The sequence below is a fragment of the Rhopalosiphum maidis genome, chromosome 1 (assembly GCF_003676215.2).
Source record: "Rhopalosiphum maidis isolate BTI-1 chromosome 1, ASM367621v3, whole genome shotgun sequence".
NCBI classification, from domain to species: Eukaryota; Metazoa; Arthropoda; class Insecta; order Hemiptera; family Aphididae; genus Rhopalosiphum; species Rhopalosiphum maidis.
The window spans coordinates 66422061-66440084 of NC_040877.1; the positions used below are offsets into that span (position 1 = coordinate 66422061).

The 18024-nt window shown below is 25.0% G+C and overlaps 1 protein-coding gene across 1 annotated transcript in view; it reads left to right on the top strand.

The window, feature by feature from the left end:
- Window positions 1–18024, top strand: part of LOC113548282 (FMRFamide receptor) — a 90489-nt gene that overhangs the window by 61646 nt on the left and 10819 nt on the right. The window contains exon 2 of the mRNA XM_026949083.1: window positions 8660–9538. Within this exon, the coding sequence (XP_026804884.1) occupies window positions 8726–9538 (813 nt within the window). The 5' untranslated portion in view covers window positions 8660–8725. The remainder of the gene's footprint in view (window positions 1–8659; window positions 9539–18024) is intronic.

The following is an 18024-nucleotide window of genomic DNA, read 5'->3' on the forward strand; positions in this document are numbered from 1 at the left end:
TTCAGTTAATAATTTTATTTTAATCTATATATTTTGATTTATTCAATTAATTTGTTAACATAGGATACTAATACTATATATTGCTGTATAATCACAAATTTAATAAATTTAAAAGTTTTTCATATTTTATTTGAATGTTTATGTTAAAATTAATTTAATTAATTATCCAGTTAATTAATAACACATTTTTTCCATTATTTATATTTTATTAAAATATCATCGAATCTTCTATGGACAAAAGGAAGATCGTATTCTATGCATGAGTTGAAATTGAAACTTTTAAACATTCAGTAGATACCTTATCATATAAAATTTTAATAATACCTTCAACCTTGTCTTAACACAATTATTGTAACGTGAGTAATACTGAAACCCTATAACATAGTGGACAGCCCCTGCTGTATGTTTTGGACGTGATGAATTAATAAATAAATATAATACATGCTCTTATCTGTTTAAATTATTTAATGTGCTATAGAAAAATATACAGACGTATATAGATATTATGTTAGATATTATATAGCTTTAAGCTGTATACATTTCCCGTATAAGAAAAATTAAACTCTTATCTATGATAATTTCAATGTTATAAGCATTATAATATATTTTGACGTAATTCGGTGTTTTAAAATTGGTAATTTTTGTTTTAAAGTGTGGTTATTTTTAACTATAAAAATATTTAACCATACTGAATATTATAAATAATTTTAATACAAATAAATGATATAAAATTGGGAACAACTTGAAGATTGATAATTGATTTTTATTTTTGTTTATTTAATTGAATGTTTTGTGAATCACTATAAACAAAAGTTATTAAATTATCTACAACTTAGTATAATTGACGAGATTTTTTTATACGATTCTCAGATTATATTTACCAAAATAGGGTAGTTAACTAATTTTTGAAATTTATTTAACATAGAGCAATCGCTATTGAATTTATGATCAGCAGCAAATTTGCTTTTTAAATTAATCTCATTTTGTTTGTATAAATATTTTGTAATAAAAAATTCAACTTGTAGTATCAACAAATAAGATCGATCAAGATAAAATCTATTGCACGGGGTTAAATATAAATATTTTTTTTTCGTATTATTCTAGTTTAATCTAATATCTTTGACTTTATGTTTTACGTTAGTAATTAAAAAAGTTGAGAGTATTGATATTGTAATATTATAATTCCTACCTTTAAAAAAAAATAAATTATGAATTGGAAGGTTAGGTAGTCATTAGGTTATAATATTAATGGTTAATACACTTGATGATATTTAATTAATATTTAAACAAACTACGCAGCTCGTTCATTATTTGAAATGATTGGGTTGCAAAATTCGCTTTTTATGTGTTTACACAATTATACTTCCATTCAAGTTTTAGACATTGTAAGTGAAATACCCAATATTATATCATACATTTTTTTAGAAGAGTCTTAACGTTCAAAATATTTAGTATTTGAATATGAGTTATAGATTCATTCGGTTCAAAAAACTAATATTATACGTCCGAAAACATTCGGTTACTTTTTAACAAAAGCTCTTATTTTATCCACGTTGTTTGAATGTCACTTTACATATTCTAAGTCTTTAGAAACGATTGATGTCAGCATTTCAAAACTTCGTTGAAATGTATTTTAATTCTTGAAATGATGGATATACTCTTGCATGAATTGATTTTATACAATAAGCATGTGTATGCGGGGTGATAGATTACGAATGAGGCTTTTAGGTAGTGATGGAATAGAAATTCATAATATTGACTAAGTAAACATCGTAAGTATTTTATTTCAAATTTATTAAATTATATTGGGAATCAGAATTTATGCTTTATAATTTATTTTAAATAATTGCTTAATGTGATAAAAGTATAAATATTGATGGAACTTATATAAACGTACGAAACAAATCAGCACAAACATGGTAAATAATCGTATATCGCAAAATAGATCCAAAATGTATAATAAGTATAGCAAATATTCATTTTCATTATGTCATGTTATCATAATTTTACTATTAAAATGCATAAAAATAAATATGTTTACTGAGATATTAGAAAAAATGTCCGAAAACTGGTGTAAAAGTCAACCAAAAATAATTAAAAGGCCAGTTTAATGTGTGAACTCGGTAGTTATGTCGAGACAGGTAATCTCTGAATTAAGTACTTTATTATATAAAGTTTAGGTTACTTAAATTATAATATTTTCATTAGAATTTTTTACATTTTTTCATGAATATAGTATCGTAAAAATATATTAATTTGTTTTCATAATTACATACCTATGTTGTATGATAAATCAAAAAATTTAAAACAAAATCCAATTATAAACATAACAATTAAGACCTAAAATTAAATTGTATATTTACAACAAAAAAACCATTGTTGGGAACACATCATTGCACAATTACATGGATTCATATCACACAAATGGTTTGACAAATCTTTTAAGGAAAAATCTTTTTTGAAATGTGTTTTTTTAAATTAAAAATGTATTTACTATAATAGAAGAAAAATACAACACAAAAAAAGGAATTTGTAGTTTGTATTTTACATTAAAAAAATTTATATATATATATATATATTATACTTATACTATAGGTACTCAATATTTAAAAAAAAATGTAACAAAATCAATCGATTTAAATTAAAAAAATAATACAATATACCTAATACATTTTTATATTATTATTGTATCTAGTCTTATTTATTCTATTTAAAACTCTAAAATATGTATGTTTAATACTTATTTTAATTTTTTAAGCTGTAGAAGTATCATTTATCATGCAATCTGATTAAGTAAACCAAAACTCAATTAGTTGTTTTTGTTCTTGACTGTTTGCCTAACACTTTGTGACATGTTGGTTATATTGTTGACCACCTATTTTTTCTTCTCGGTGTCTGTTAGTAATTGCAGCAGTAGTTATATCATTTTAAAAATAAATCGAATATAAACAATTATTCTTTTTCTATTTTTTAATATTAAATTAACAATAATATAGTATTATAAAAACTAAAAATATATAACATTTTATTAAAATATACAAATTATGTCATAAATATATTGTAAATTATGATATTTAAAGTATTTAATCAATTTTGTTTTTTAACATCTAAGTTGGTAAAATCTATATTAAAAATTGCTTTTTTATTAATACCTTTACCTGGTTACACTAGTCAACTAAAAATGTATAACATAAAAAATATTAGTAACATCTCACTTCTCACCAAGGTATTAATTTGTAAGTACAGAACTTGTAAAATTTAAAGTTTAATTTACCAAAGTATAATAATAATTACTTAAACTGTAAATACTATATACATTATAGTTTAAATAAAATAAATAAAAATATATTTTCAATGAGCAATAAATTATTCGTGTTTTGCCAATTTTAATAAAACATTGAATGTACAAAAAAAGACCATTCTAATACACTTCTCGCCAACATTATTTTCGGAGAATATTGTTTATTTACAGTAAACCTTGATTCACTTTTGATTATAAATTATAATCAAAAGAAATTAACAATTATTAATTTGTTTTAATAATTTATTAATAATGAAACAATTTTTCTCAAACACTTAACAAAATTAAAAAGTCTAAATGTTTTTATCAATCTCTCTATTGATTTGTGAATAATAAACACATTTTTCATTATTATACATTATAACATCAATGTCATTTTTTTAATATCAGAATCTTTATTAATAATTATTTATAATAAAAAATTAGACAATAAATGGATATCGCTTTACTGTACAGTAGGTGTCGATTGGGTTACTGTGACAGTTGTATTGAATTTTTAATACAATAACATATCATTATATAAAAAAAACGATTCTATATTTATTGAAACATATTACATATTAATCACCTAACATTAATAATAATTTGTATAATTTAAAACTGACAGTATGAAATTATATTATATCATATAATGTGGTTTCTACATTTTATTTTTTACCAAAATGGTTTTTCCTCTTAAACCAACCAAGATGAAAATTTCTTGGAACTGCAGTCATAAATCGTTCTAGCTATAGAACGCCCATTAAACCTTTATAATTTACTTCTAAATACAAATGACTATTTTTCTTTGTTTTATTTCCAAATAAGTATTGGAGCATTTCTTTATAAAAATTAATGTAATAATATTAATTCATTTTTATTTCGCGATTCGAGTTATTACGCATAGAAAGTCTATTTTTGTTTTGAACACATATGCATATATTTCTGTTAGTATTTATAGTAATACTATTAAAATGTGGTGTGAAACGGTTTAATAGTTACATAACTATAATTTAATACACTAAGGTGATTCTAAATGTCCAATCAAACATTGAACATTACTGTGATTAATATGATTATCTATTTGCATTTATAGTTTTAAATGTATAATAAAGCTTTTTTTAGTTAAGTTTATGTTTATTATGTTTAATATATCAATTTTATTTTATTTAAAATTTATATATGTATATATATATTTATCTTATAGTGCTAATTTTATTGAATATCTTATGGTATACTTTAAAATCACATTAAATAAAACAAAAATGTTAAGCCATTAAATATTTGATAAGCACATGTACTACTGTATTTTGGTCGTTAAAAGTAATTAAATTACTTTTTTTAGATTAAAATCTTCTAAATGTAGATAGGTAGATACTAAAGAATAATATTTCAATGTTATCATACAAAATAACAAGTTGTCCCATTTCCATTTAAATATAGTATAAACGTTATCAAACAAACTTTAGTATTTTTATTATTTTATAAATAAATATGATATTTGTTTCAATACTAGTACCTACTTTATATCCTTTTAATAAAATATTTGGATTTTATAGAATTATATACTAAAATTAATCATTTAATACGTATACATAATAATAATAATAAAATATTATAAACGAAAATCTGATACATTTATTTCAACTATGGTATGCATTTATTTTTTATTTAATACTATCTCAGGATATTATATAATAAATATTAAAATTAAATCATCATAAAATATAATTTATAAATTAAAAACATTTTGTATTTTATTAATCGATAACCACAGGGCACAGAAAAATAGAAATAAATTGATTTGAATAAAAGTATTGAAGTATTTGAAACTTTTGTTTTGAAAAATGGTTCCTCAATACATTTTTTTTTTGTAAAGATAATGGGTGATATAATTTAATATTTATTTATTTATTTGTATATTTTAAAAAAGAGAACCCAGTTACAATCCTTAAAGACACACGTCAAGGATTTGCATGATATTTGGTTTTTATACTACATTACTGTTAATCTTCAATATAATACGACAGTACAGATAGAAATAATATTGGTAATTGTTAAATAAACATTTTTAAGTGTAATATAATTAATGTGATTTTTGATTATCCATAATTATTCTGGTTAGATATTCCCGTTCAACAGTGTGTTGTTATTGTTGACTTTCATCGTACGTTAAACGATATTACAGTTAAACATAACGGGGATGGTATCAGAGATTTCTAAAATCTATACGATTAATTTTCACTTGTTAGACTTAAGGACGTGCTTGTTTATTCGAAAACGTGTAAACACAGGTGCACGGAAATGTGTTCGCCATGTTTTCGTTATAACATAACAATATAGCCTGGTTGGATAATGTTGTAACAATTAAATTAAGGATCCTCGCACCAAAATCGAATGAATTGGATGATTAACGAAAAAACTAGGAAATATTTATGTTTTTGTTCTAATAACTTTCTATTTATTCTTTTTGTCGACTGTATTATTTGGTTGGTTTAACTTGCTATTAAATGCACTTCCAATAAGTACGAAAATGAGTACATCTTCTAGTCACCTCTTAAATAATACATTGGATTGTAAAACACCAAATAAACTCGACCATTAGACATTTTATAGTTTGAAAAATTAGTTTCTGTTTTTGACAGAATCAGCCGGCTACTATAAATTATCAGTCGGCAAGATAGGAAGTATATGTCGATACCTCTGAATCACCTCCACATTATGATCTATAGATATCGAACCAGATTTTTCGGTATTTTTTTTTTTATCTTATAATAATATATTATGTACATAACCTATAATATATTATAATACTATACAGAAAAAAAGTACATTAAATTTTCGATAAAGCGTAACATATAACATATCGTTTTCATCAAGAAACATTTTGGAGATGAACGATTTCATTTTGAGTGGCAAAAATAGCATCGAGACACTTATAAAATATAAAATTTAAGTACGTAATATCATCGTCTAAACGCTACAATAATAAATCAAAAACAGATAGAAGCGGTCATAAAGCACTTAAATACATTTATTGCAAATATGGATTCAATAAAAAGACTACCATTGAATGAATAAATCTGACAAATTATGAATTGAATAACTATCTCTTATAAAAAAGAAAAATGTTTGAACTGAAGAAATAATCAATTCTAAGTCAAAACCTAAAAAAAATATTTAATTATTTCCTAACAGATATTTTATCTTTTTACTTTTTTTACATACATAATATTATAATTTATTCAAAACATTTTTTTTTCATGTTATACAGTGTACAATTAATAAGTTTATATGATAAGCATATCTATACCTACGTGAAAACTTAATTGTATCATACATAAATACCTATTAAGTACGTTTAGAAGTACTATTAGTTATTTAAATAATAATTCTTAAAACCAAGCTTATAATTAAAGTTTTAAATATTTTTTCTTTTAAATATAAATTAGGTATACCCATCTATCTAAGTATATTTACTTGTAAAGTTATAACTATTTTGATAGCGACAAGTAATTGTTGTCATCATAGAAAGTGTAAAATATTTTGTTAAAATTTACTTTTTGTTTATCATAAAACAAGTATACAACAAACATATATGTTGAAATTTAATGTATAATAAAAGTCAAAAATAACAATGAAGTATTAAAAGACATATAAACTATGTAATTACATTTACATACATACGATATTTATATATTTTTTAATTTACGTAAAAGTCTTGTTTTCTCTTATGGAATTAAAGTTTATATATAATACTGTGCTTTATGATAAAATAGTTTTATCATTTAATCTTATTATTTATAATAATCATTTTTGTTTTAAGTTAAACACAAAATAGGGATATTTATTTTCGATAAATATAACACAATTAAACAGGAAAAACTGTATACAGAATAAAATTAATAATAATTTATTTAGTCTAGTTTGAGTTTATGTAATACGTTTGTATTGATGTAGTTTTGTTTAATCTAACACTAATTAATATATTTATTTTAGTTTTTAATTTTTTAAATATATTTATTAATAGTAATAAATTGTAATTTGTTTAATTATTTAAAAACCTAACCTTAATGGGTATAAATTTATGAAAACATGTTATTAAGTACATTTTATACAGGTGATTTAAAGTAAATTAAAATATAATAGTTCCATTTCAATTTTTCTTAAACAAAAAAAAAAAAAAACATAAAAATTAAATAAATAAATAATATCTTGACAAAAAAAAATTATAAAAATTAAAAGTGAAACGTGATAAATTAAAATTTACATAATTTATGATCAAACGAAGTATTCTTTCAGCGGGATGAAAGAGATGAATAGTAGTAATGCTCCAATTTACGTCAATTTTTAACGAAAACAATAATTATTTATTTTGTTATCTATTTAGTATATTTAATAAATTATGTATGTTTATCAATATTATTTAAGGAATTATATATTTGAGTTTTTAAGTTTTTAAGTCGTTTGATTGAGCTCCTCTATTTATCTTTCTCAATTCGAGCACAGAATAGTAGAGGCATTTTGGATGAAATTGTATGATAATTATGATTTAAACAAATTAAAAATGTTTTTCTTCATTCTTGTATTTTCGACGGGAACAGTTAAATCTGAGAAAATAAATCAGTTTCTTGCAGTCAGGCGTGTATATGGTGAATTGTATAACTGGACAGGTTAAGTACACAGTTACTGGATAATAATTGTGCATCGTGGTGAATAATACAAGAGACTTTGAGGACTAGAAACTTATAATAATATGTATAAAAAAAATAGGCAGTAAGAAGTACTATTCACGGGCCCATTCACCATTGGAGCCCTAGATGTGTGATGATTCAAAAATACACAACCATATTTTCAAGTATTGCCTTACGAGAATAAAGTTTAGTGATTTTACAGAGACATTTATGTAGTTTAAAATCTCGTTATATCATTTTGACCCTGACCTTGACGAAACCCTGCCGCTTAAAGTTATAAATCATATTTCTTCATCGTGCATTTGAGGACTCGAGTTTATAGTTTCATACCAAGAAATTAAACAATGGTCTGAAAGTTTCAACCACGGGGGTGGGTTGCAATAAACGGAAACAACGCCTCTTTTCACTACACATCAATGAATTATTTCATTTTTTTTTCTCCGTCAACAATAAATATAAAAATAAAATATAAAATAATTATTAATATGTTTTATTTTACTAATTATTTAATGGTGATTTGACAATTTCCTTTGTTTTTCAAGACAAAACAAAAACCCAGACCCGATTTCAAGCGAAACACCCCTCCTAATCCTCCCTGAAGATACGACTTGTGCCCTGCAGACCACAATTGCGTAGATGATAAAATAATAATATTTTTAAAATCGTGTTGTCTGTTGTTCCGCAGATTTAAGACACCGATGCTGCGTTCCGACGTCGGACGGCAAGTGCTCAGACGGTGGTCACGGACGCGATGAACTCCTCGTCGGCCGACGATCACGGTGGGGGGACGTTCGGCAATCGGTCGTCGTCGCCTTTCCCCGATTGGAGCGGCGGTGGCGGCGGAGGTAGCGACGGTAACTGGTCCGCACACGACGAGACGACCGCCGTAGTGTTCTGTCCCATATTCGAGGGCACGGACGAGGACGATTACAGCCTGCTGTTCGAGTTCGTCACCTATGGAGTGCTGCTGAACGTGATCGGCGTGTTCGGCATACTGGGCAACGTCATATCGATGGTGATCCTGTCCCGGCCGCAGATGAAGTCGTCCATCAACTACCTGCTGATCGGCCTGGCCCGGTGCGACACGGTGCTGATCGTCACGTCCATGCTGCTGTTCGGGCTGCCCGTGGTCTACCCGGCCACCGGGCACCTGTTCAACTACTACTTCAAAGTGTACCCGCTGATCGCGCCCGTCGTCTACCCCATAGCGATGATATCGCAGACCGTGTCCGTGTACCTGACGCTCACCGTCACCCTGGAACGGTTCGTGGCCGTGTGTCACCCGCTCCGCGCCCGGTCCCTGTGCACGTACGGCCGGGCCCGGGCCTACGTGGTGGCCACCATCGCGTTTGCCGTCCTCTACAACGTCACCCGGTTCCTGGAGGTGACCGTCCAGAAGTGCATGCACACCGGTTCCAACCAGTACGTGTACCAGGTGTACCCTAGCGACCTGCGCAACGACCGCGACTACATATCCATTTACATACACTGGATGTACTTGCTCATCATGTACTTCATACCGTTCGGATCGCTGGCCGTGCTGAACGCCGCCATATACCGACAGGTGAGCTCGACGCAGCAAACGACGCAATCGGTTTGCCGACTGCGGCAGCGATATCGCGCGTGGTCCGGTCAACGCGTGAGCCGGGTAAAGTCACTGTGATACACCAAAATCGAGCGATTAATAATATTACTATCCACTGTTCGATGGCTCAATATTTTCAGTTCTAGTGTTGCGTTTCCCCGCGCGATGTCTGATTTTCCGTAATTCATTACAGCGGCGTTCGCTGCAAACGTCTGAATAAATCATATTTTATAAATTGTTATTTCCGTGGACTTCGTGTACACTAAATTAAAATCGTATAAATAATTATTGAGGTATTATTTGTAAGTAAGTATTGGGAAACAACTGCAATTTATTGGACATTAAATAAATAGAAAGTACATTAATTGAGCATTAAATAATGGTGTTATTACAAAAATGAGTGATGCTCTTACATTTATCACAAAACCCCGAGAAATCGGGATAGTAACTGAGGACATTGCGTTTTTTTTCCTCGCAATGTCTTATCAAACGACGAAATTTAATTTCGCTTTTAAAACATTTATTAATTTTATTTCAATACGAGCGAATACAAAACTATTGATTAAGTTAAAATAGTATTAATGACCTTTTCTTCCTTTTATTTTCATGACGAGTAAAAAAAAGTCACCATCGTTAAAATGTTCTGCTTCAATTATTATGTGTAAATATTATATCAACGAGTAACAAAGACTTTTAACAAATTCGGAACTTATATTATTATTTTTCGTTTTCACCAATCATTAAAATATTATCAATTATCACACAACAATATTCATAAATATAATTTATTGTAAAATACATAAGGGTCCGTAAAGAAATATTATTCGTGGTTGATTTTTACAGGTATAAGTAAAATAATGATTAAACAATATATAATATATTCGACACTGATGATTATTATTAAAGGCAGATATTATATCATAAAACAAATCAGGCCACTATAATATCAATCATATCTCACTTTAAGTTGGTACACTACTGATTGAACGTTATTTCACTGCATGTTATAATTGATATCTATTAAACGATTAGTGTTTCAACTTAAAAGTAACTTACGAGACGTCTTGTCAATAATAACAACAGATTAATAGGTGTACCTACCTTTGCATTTATTTTATACTCTACGCACAAGCAGCTTAAACCAAAAAAAAAAAGATTTATGTGTTTTATTTGGTATCTTACACATAGTTACAGTAAGTTATATTATATTTTTATAATATTTTATGCGTCACATTTGTATTAGATATTGAATTTTTATTTTTCACAATGCATTCCTTATAACATACATGGAAGAACACGTATTATAGCAAGTTTTTTCAGGTCAAACGTATTTAATTTAATTGTATATACTATGAAACAGTAACAAATGGTGTGATTTGTAGATACTTTGGTTGCTTATAAGCATTTGTAGACAAACTTACGAATAATTTAACAATTTGTAGTTCAAAAAGTGTTGAGTTTTTATTTTTATTTAATCTAAAAATGTTCATGCCTAGTAACAATAAGTGTCAAATATAAATAATCATCAATGAGAAAACCTATAGTTGGTATTTATAGTGTTTAAAATAATAAATTAATTAAAATTAAAAAATTAAAATACCATGAAATTGAGAATGATTAAGATGTTAAGATATTTAATAAATTATTTATCAAATCAATGCCTACTCAAATGTTTTATTATTTTTGTTTTCTTTTGTTATATTTGATTTAAAAATGAACTTCTTCAAGCTGTCAAAATAAAACTATGGATAAATTAAATGTAGCGTCTGTTATAACTTATGTATAGGTACATCAAAACATTTATTAATTATTATTATAGTTTATAATTAAAAAATTACGAACAGTACTTATGTTCTTGCTGAATAAACCATTAAGTTTATTATATAAATTAAATAGATTTAACAGTTCATTATAAGTTTCATAATCCTTAATTAATATAATATATATTGTAAATCAAATACAAAAATTATTATTGTAGATAATTCGGAGTAAAATATTTTAATCAATTAATAAATAATGAGAGGGAAATTACTGAAAAAAAGAAGAAATATATTATTTAGAATGATATAGAATATAAAAAAGTATCACATAATATTAAATAAATTTAGTATGTATGTATCTGAAGCGTACCAATAGTAAAATAAATTTAATGATAGATTTATAGAGCAAGGCAACAGCGTAAAAAAAGATACAAAGTAGTCAAGTAGTTCAAAAAAAGTTTTTGTCAATAATTATTCCATGTAAATTATGCTATTATTTTAAACCAGATATAAACATTTAGTAAAAAATTCATTGAATAATTGGATATTTTATATAATTGGATTGGATATTTCATATTTTTGGGATATTTTCAATTTTAGTAATCGGATAAAAAAATATATTAGAAAAATAACACGTACACCTACCAACGATCAAATATAGTTAATTTTATTTTATTTGTATTTTGTAATTTCACTACAATAAAACAAATACACGCGTATTGTAATAGAAAAATATTGGTAAATTCACGTTTATAACTATAAATTATGAATATTAGTGACTAGTGGAGAACGGATTTAATTTTAAATACATATTTTAGTAATTGTTGATTTATCCCGATTTTTTATTGATTATTGACTATGACTAAAATATTTTACGTTATCAAAATAATTAATAATTTTATGGAAATTTTTTTTTGAAAAATAATTTAACTTACATTTATGAAGATTTTTATATTCTTTGTTCGTGTGATTAATATTTGAAAATCTGAAATTTTCCATGTAAGATGACTATGCATTGTTGAAGATGCATAAAGTCATTAAACAATTTAACTGAAACATTTTCAAATCAAATCGTTGCCATCAACATTTTTAAATCACAAAAAATATATTGTAGTATTTGTAATCCATTTAAAATGATTTCACTATAACATTTCTGTTTGATCCTATTTATTCTATTTTTATATCTCTCAAAACATTTAGGAATTATATATGTTTCAAACTATTGAGAAACTTAACTGAATGTATATTTAGGGATTACATAAAGACGTTGATTGACTTAATAATTGGTATAAGCAATTTAAAATTTACCAAACATTGAATGAATTGTAGACTTTGTAAGTACAATTTTATTTTCATAAACATACATATAATCATAGTAAAAAGATAATAATCATGTTTCAAAATATAACTCAATATTTTTTTTAAATACACAAGAAGCTAAATATATTAATGTATAGTATATTAATGATATAAATGGAATCGATATATATATATTGAATTTATTAAAACATTAAAATAATATTAAAAATATTGTGTTGAATACAATATGGTTCTAGAGAATATTGAAAATTTTGTAAATGCTTATGGTTTATACAGAGGTACTTAAAATTTAAATTCTGTGATACTAAAAAATAAATACATACCTGCTAACTATAAAATAAAAACTCGTTACGTAGGTACTCGTTTCAATCACCAAAAAGCAACTACCAATGACTTCGAATAAAAAAAGGTTTACTACCAGCACCTTTTTTTTTTTTTGTTTTTAAATAATGCGTTGAACAAAATAAATTGATCCTCACAGAACTGTTCTCATCCAACTGATACCATTAAAAATCGAAAAATTATAGCGCACACTTTAGATTAGGTTTTTTCGGTAGTTTGAGGACAATACTATCATATACGTTTTGTACTAAGTTCTATTAATGTTACTAAAGTTTGTTCAATGGGTGAGGTTGAGGTTACGGATCATGAATCATGTGATTCACTGCGTATGGCTGTGACAAGTTACTCTCCAATGGGTTAAGCGCTCTTGTGTGATTTTACGTCATCTGTATATGAGCGCGTGGCTTTTTGTCGCATTAAATCAAGATTATAGCACGGCCCGTGTATTTGAAAATATTATAAATATTATACTATAATTCATTGTTAAGTAAAATAAAAATAAACTTCCTCTTTCAACAAGTGGATTGAAATATGTTTAATGCTCGTTGGCTAAAATGAGTACGCCTCTACCAATGTTATTTCAATCGATTACAAAAACTATTATAATTAAATTGTATTGGGTGCTTTGTTTAATCTAATATCACGCAATTTTATATTATTTCTGATTAAGTCGGTGTGAGTGAAATTAATAAAATATTGGATAGTATATTACTTACTGAAAACCCATTCAGTTCTATTCGTTTATTAATGGTTTATGCTAATTATATTTACGTGACTAAATTTTTAAATTTAAAAGTCAATTCACGCTATTGAATTCAATTATTTTAATACATTTTTATCAAGTTAATGATCATAACAGAATAAATTACTATAGAAAGTAGAAACGAAGAATTCTCAATCTATTAATATGACTATTATTTGTATTTTTAAAATTCCAGCACAAGAAATTCAAACTAAAGCTTAACTTAACCGAATACTGTAAATATATAAAATGCATTTTAAATTATTAAGTTATTTACATTGTAGAGTATTCTATGGTTTTAAATAGTTAACAAAACAATTTTTATGATTTATGTTATATTATTCAAAATAACTTACTTAAGTTTTGAAATGTGTTATGGGATATTTTATTTTATTTTATTAATTTAAGTATTTACAAATTAAAAACCATGAAACTGAGGTAAAATATAAACCTTGTATAAATAGTTTGGAATAAAAAATAGTGACATGTCCATGAATACGCTTTTGTATAAAATATATTCAATAATTAAAGCAAGATAATATTGAATATTCAATAAGGCACTATAATAAGTCCGTGTAATTTATCAAATGCCTTTGAAATATAAAAAAGAACCGCTAATATTAGAATCATTTTGAAATATAGTAAGTTTAAGGTCGATGAAATTATATAACTGATACAGAGTAGTAATGAAACTCTTTAATATACTCGGAAGGAAATACCCACTACGAGTAGAATAATATATCACACTATATATCAAATAGTATGTACATAATATTACTGTAGTTAACAAAGAGAATATTATGCTTATAGTTTCTTTGTGTATTTTATTGTGTTTAATTTTTAAGCATATCTATTATTTACTCACTATTATATGTACTTGGATACAAGCATTAGGATGTTTGATAAATATTAATATCTCGTAGATAGCCATTTTAGACGAAATGCCCGAATGAATTTTACAGGTGGAGTAAGTAGAGAGATAGATATCACTAATATTTATATTTTATATGATATATGAATAATAATATCAACAATATTAACGTAGGTATTCAATATTATGTTTGTCAAATAGTTAATATTAGGTTTGTTATATATGTTTGGCAGATACTATTGTTTTTAATAAAACTATTTTCATTTTAAAATAATAAATAAATACGTATTTTTAAATATTGCCAATATATTATCATGTAATGTCTCACATTTCAATGTTTCTAATATTGAATGTCGTATATTGTAATATGTAATTTTAGTCTGAATCATTGTATGTTTTCGATTCTGTTACTTGATTTTTTATATGCATTTGGTTAACCTTTTAATTTTAAATACAATTTTTAACAATGAGTACTTAATTTTAGTTACAATTACTTGTTCGGTAATAATTCCGAATTCGTTCAATTTTTATAGCTATTTAGATGATAAAGATTTCAAAGCAAGTTCATTTCAGTATTTAGGTGTTTAAGTTAAATGATAACATTTGCTAAGGGTACGTTACCATTGAGCTATTTAAGGAGTTTTCGTTTGAGATTTCAACCCGAAAGTTTAGCTATTTTGCTCGAAAGTAATTGAATAACTTTAAGGTACAAAGTGTTATTGGAACGCACATTAATGATCTTATAACACTCTCCGAAAATTATTTTATCATATGACTCTATTATGCCTAAAAATTGCATGTTATTTTTTGTCCATAACAATATAATATACTATAAATAATTCATTAACTAATATTTTTCCATCGAAATTGTTATTTTAAATCAAAGTTTTAGGAACTCAAATAAAAAAATCTAAATTGTGTAAAATGTATTTTATCACTAATTCAAATCAAATTAACATTTTTCAGTTGCTATAATCTTACGATATCTATTTAGTATACATATATTAAAATATACATAATACATTTACAAATATTCAAAATAATTTATAGACCAAAACAATTATTATTATCGCAATAAATTTGATTTTTATACAATAAATTATTGTAGATATTAATTTTGGATTCTGTGCATTGCTTAAAGATGGATTATTTACACTACCCGAAGTACAAAAGATCATAATATTATTATCTGTGAAAATAAAGATAAATGTATGTAGGAAACTATAAGGAATTATAAATAATTCGTTTGAAATAGCGTACTTGAATTATTGTTGTAATGCACTTTATTGCAGTTATAAAATATAAATTATTTTATATTGAATATAGTAAATATTTAATTAAAATACAGATATAATCGATCCTTAAATACCTCTAATATTTTAGTATGAATTATTTTCTTATTTTTTTCATAAAAAATATCCACTTATGTTCATGAAAATCTATACATGATAGTATTAATAATCGTGGGTAAACATTAATTGAATAAAATGTTTTTCAATGTACTCAGTAAAATAAATATTTTAATTCAATTTTTCTTTTTTTTTTTGGGACTCTAATACTTCACATTTTTCAAAATAAATATTAGGTATTTAAATTTTTTAATTTAATGGAAATCTTTTTTAATACAAAATTATTGTTAACACGATTACAGTAAACAAAAATATATGTATTATAATATACTTGTTCCAATATGCAAAATATAATATTCGATATTTTCGTTTAATATAATTGAATTTATCTAACAAAAAAACAATAATTATAACTGCAACAATACATTTTTATAAAACTATTTATTTGTATCGTAATGTTTATTATTTATAAATAATAGACAATTTAATATTTTAATATTAGATTCTAATGGATTCAATATTTTTTTTTAATTTAAATGAAACTTAACATTTAAATAATACTAATCTTTAACTCTAAATAATACAACACAAATGGTTTAAAATCTTAATTTTTCACGTTGCCTATACAGTGGTTGGTATAATTAGTTGATGATCTTTACAATTTTATTTATTATTTTTTTTATCCATTTTTAAATCAGATACATATATTACCATGTAAAATAAAAACAATATGTTTTAATTAGGTTTCAAAGGTTCCTTTTGTATTTACTTATTCATTTTAAATATTTCGTGAGCTTCCTAGCATTACGTTCAAATTGAAATGTTGAAATGAACGTTTAGAAAAAATAAATAATTATTTATAGTTATAAATGTTTTTTTTTTTGTCTGTTTTCTTAAATATATTATATGTACTTAACTTTGCTGGGTTTAATTTTATGTTATTGGAATTGTTTTCTTATTCTTCAACTAGTTTTCATAATAAATAGATTTGTATATAATTTAATTATAACAATGCGTTTTGCTTAATTCACCGATAAATATTTTTTTTAAATAGTGTTTTCGTTTCATATTATCATGATACCCAGATTAATTTTAATTAAAATTTAATTTAATTAGAATTTTATTGGTCTATTGGATTTATTTAATATTATAAATACCTTCTAAGATTTAATGTTGTATGTTTTTAGCGATTATTTTAAAATAAATAATACATAGGTTATCCAGTTTTAAATTTTCGTTTGCAATACTGATTTTTCGGACAAACAGTTATAGTAGAACCCTTTTTCATTGTAGAAAAAATAAACCAAATTTATATTATCTATAAAAACATTTTTCGGGTACATGTCATTGAATACATTGAAAACAAAAAGACAAATGGATAAAAAAAAAAAAATTCTTTTCTTACATCATTTTTTATCCTACGTTTGACGGCGTTTTTAATAGGCAATTTTACACACATACAACTACCTTAATCGAGAAATATACAACTACATAGTATCGAGTTACATACATAAAAATACTTATATATCATTTGCGTGTAACTAAATAAGATTATTATTTTTACAGTTATAATCTATAATTGAGGTAACTGAGCCAACCATAATTCTGGATACCACTGTACAGGTACATTCAATTTCTAGTAATTGTCAAGCACTTTTTTTATTGTATAAATATGTTTATAAATATAACATTTACTATTAATATATTATTACATTCAATCAAATCGAATTTTTTGAGAATTCGTAATAAAACATACATTCATAAATCAGAAATTGTGTATTGATAAAAAAAGCAGCAATGATGTATATGTTTAATAGCATGATGTTCCGTACATGCATTTAAAAAATATAAAATGTGAAAATATAGAAAATGTTTATGATTTCAGACCGAATAATATGTTTGTCGTTTCCCATTACCTAGTGAAATCCGTAATGTCCTTCATTTCATCTAAGGACTAGCAACTATGTATTTTTTTTTTTTTTTTTTTTTTTTATTGATTTTGAAAATAATATATTCGTATACATTTTATTCGTTTTACAACTATTTCTCTAGTAATCCAGATAGATCAATCGTTGCGGTTT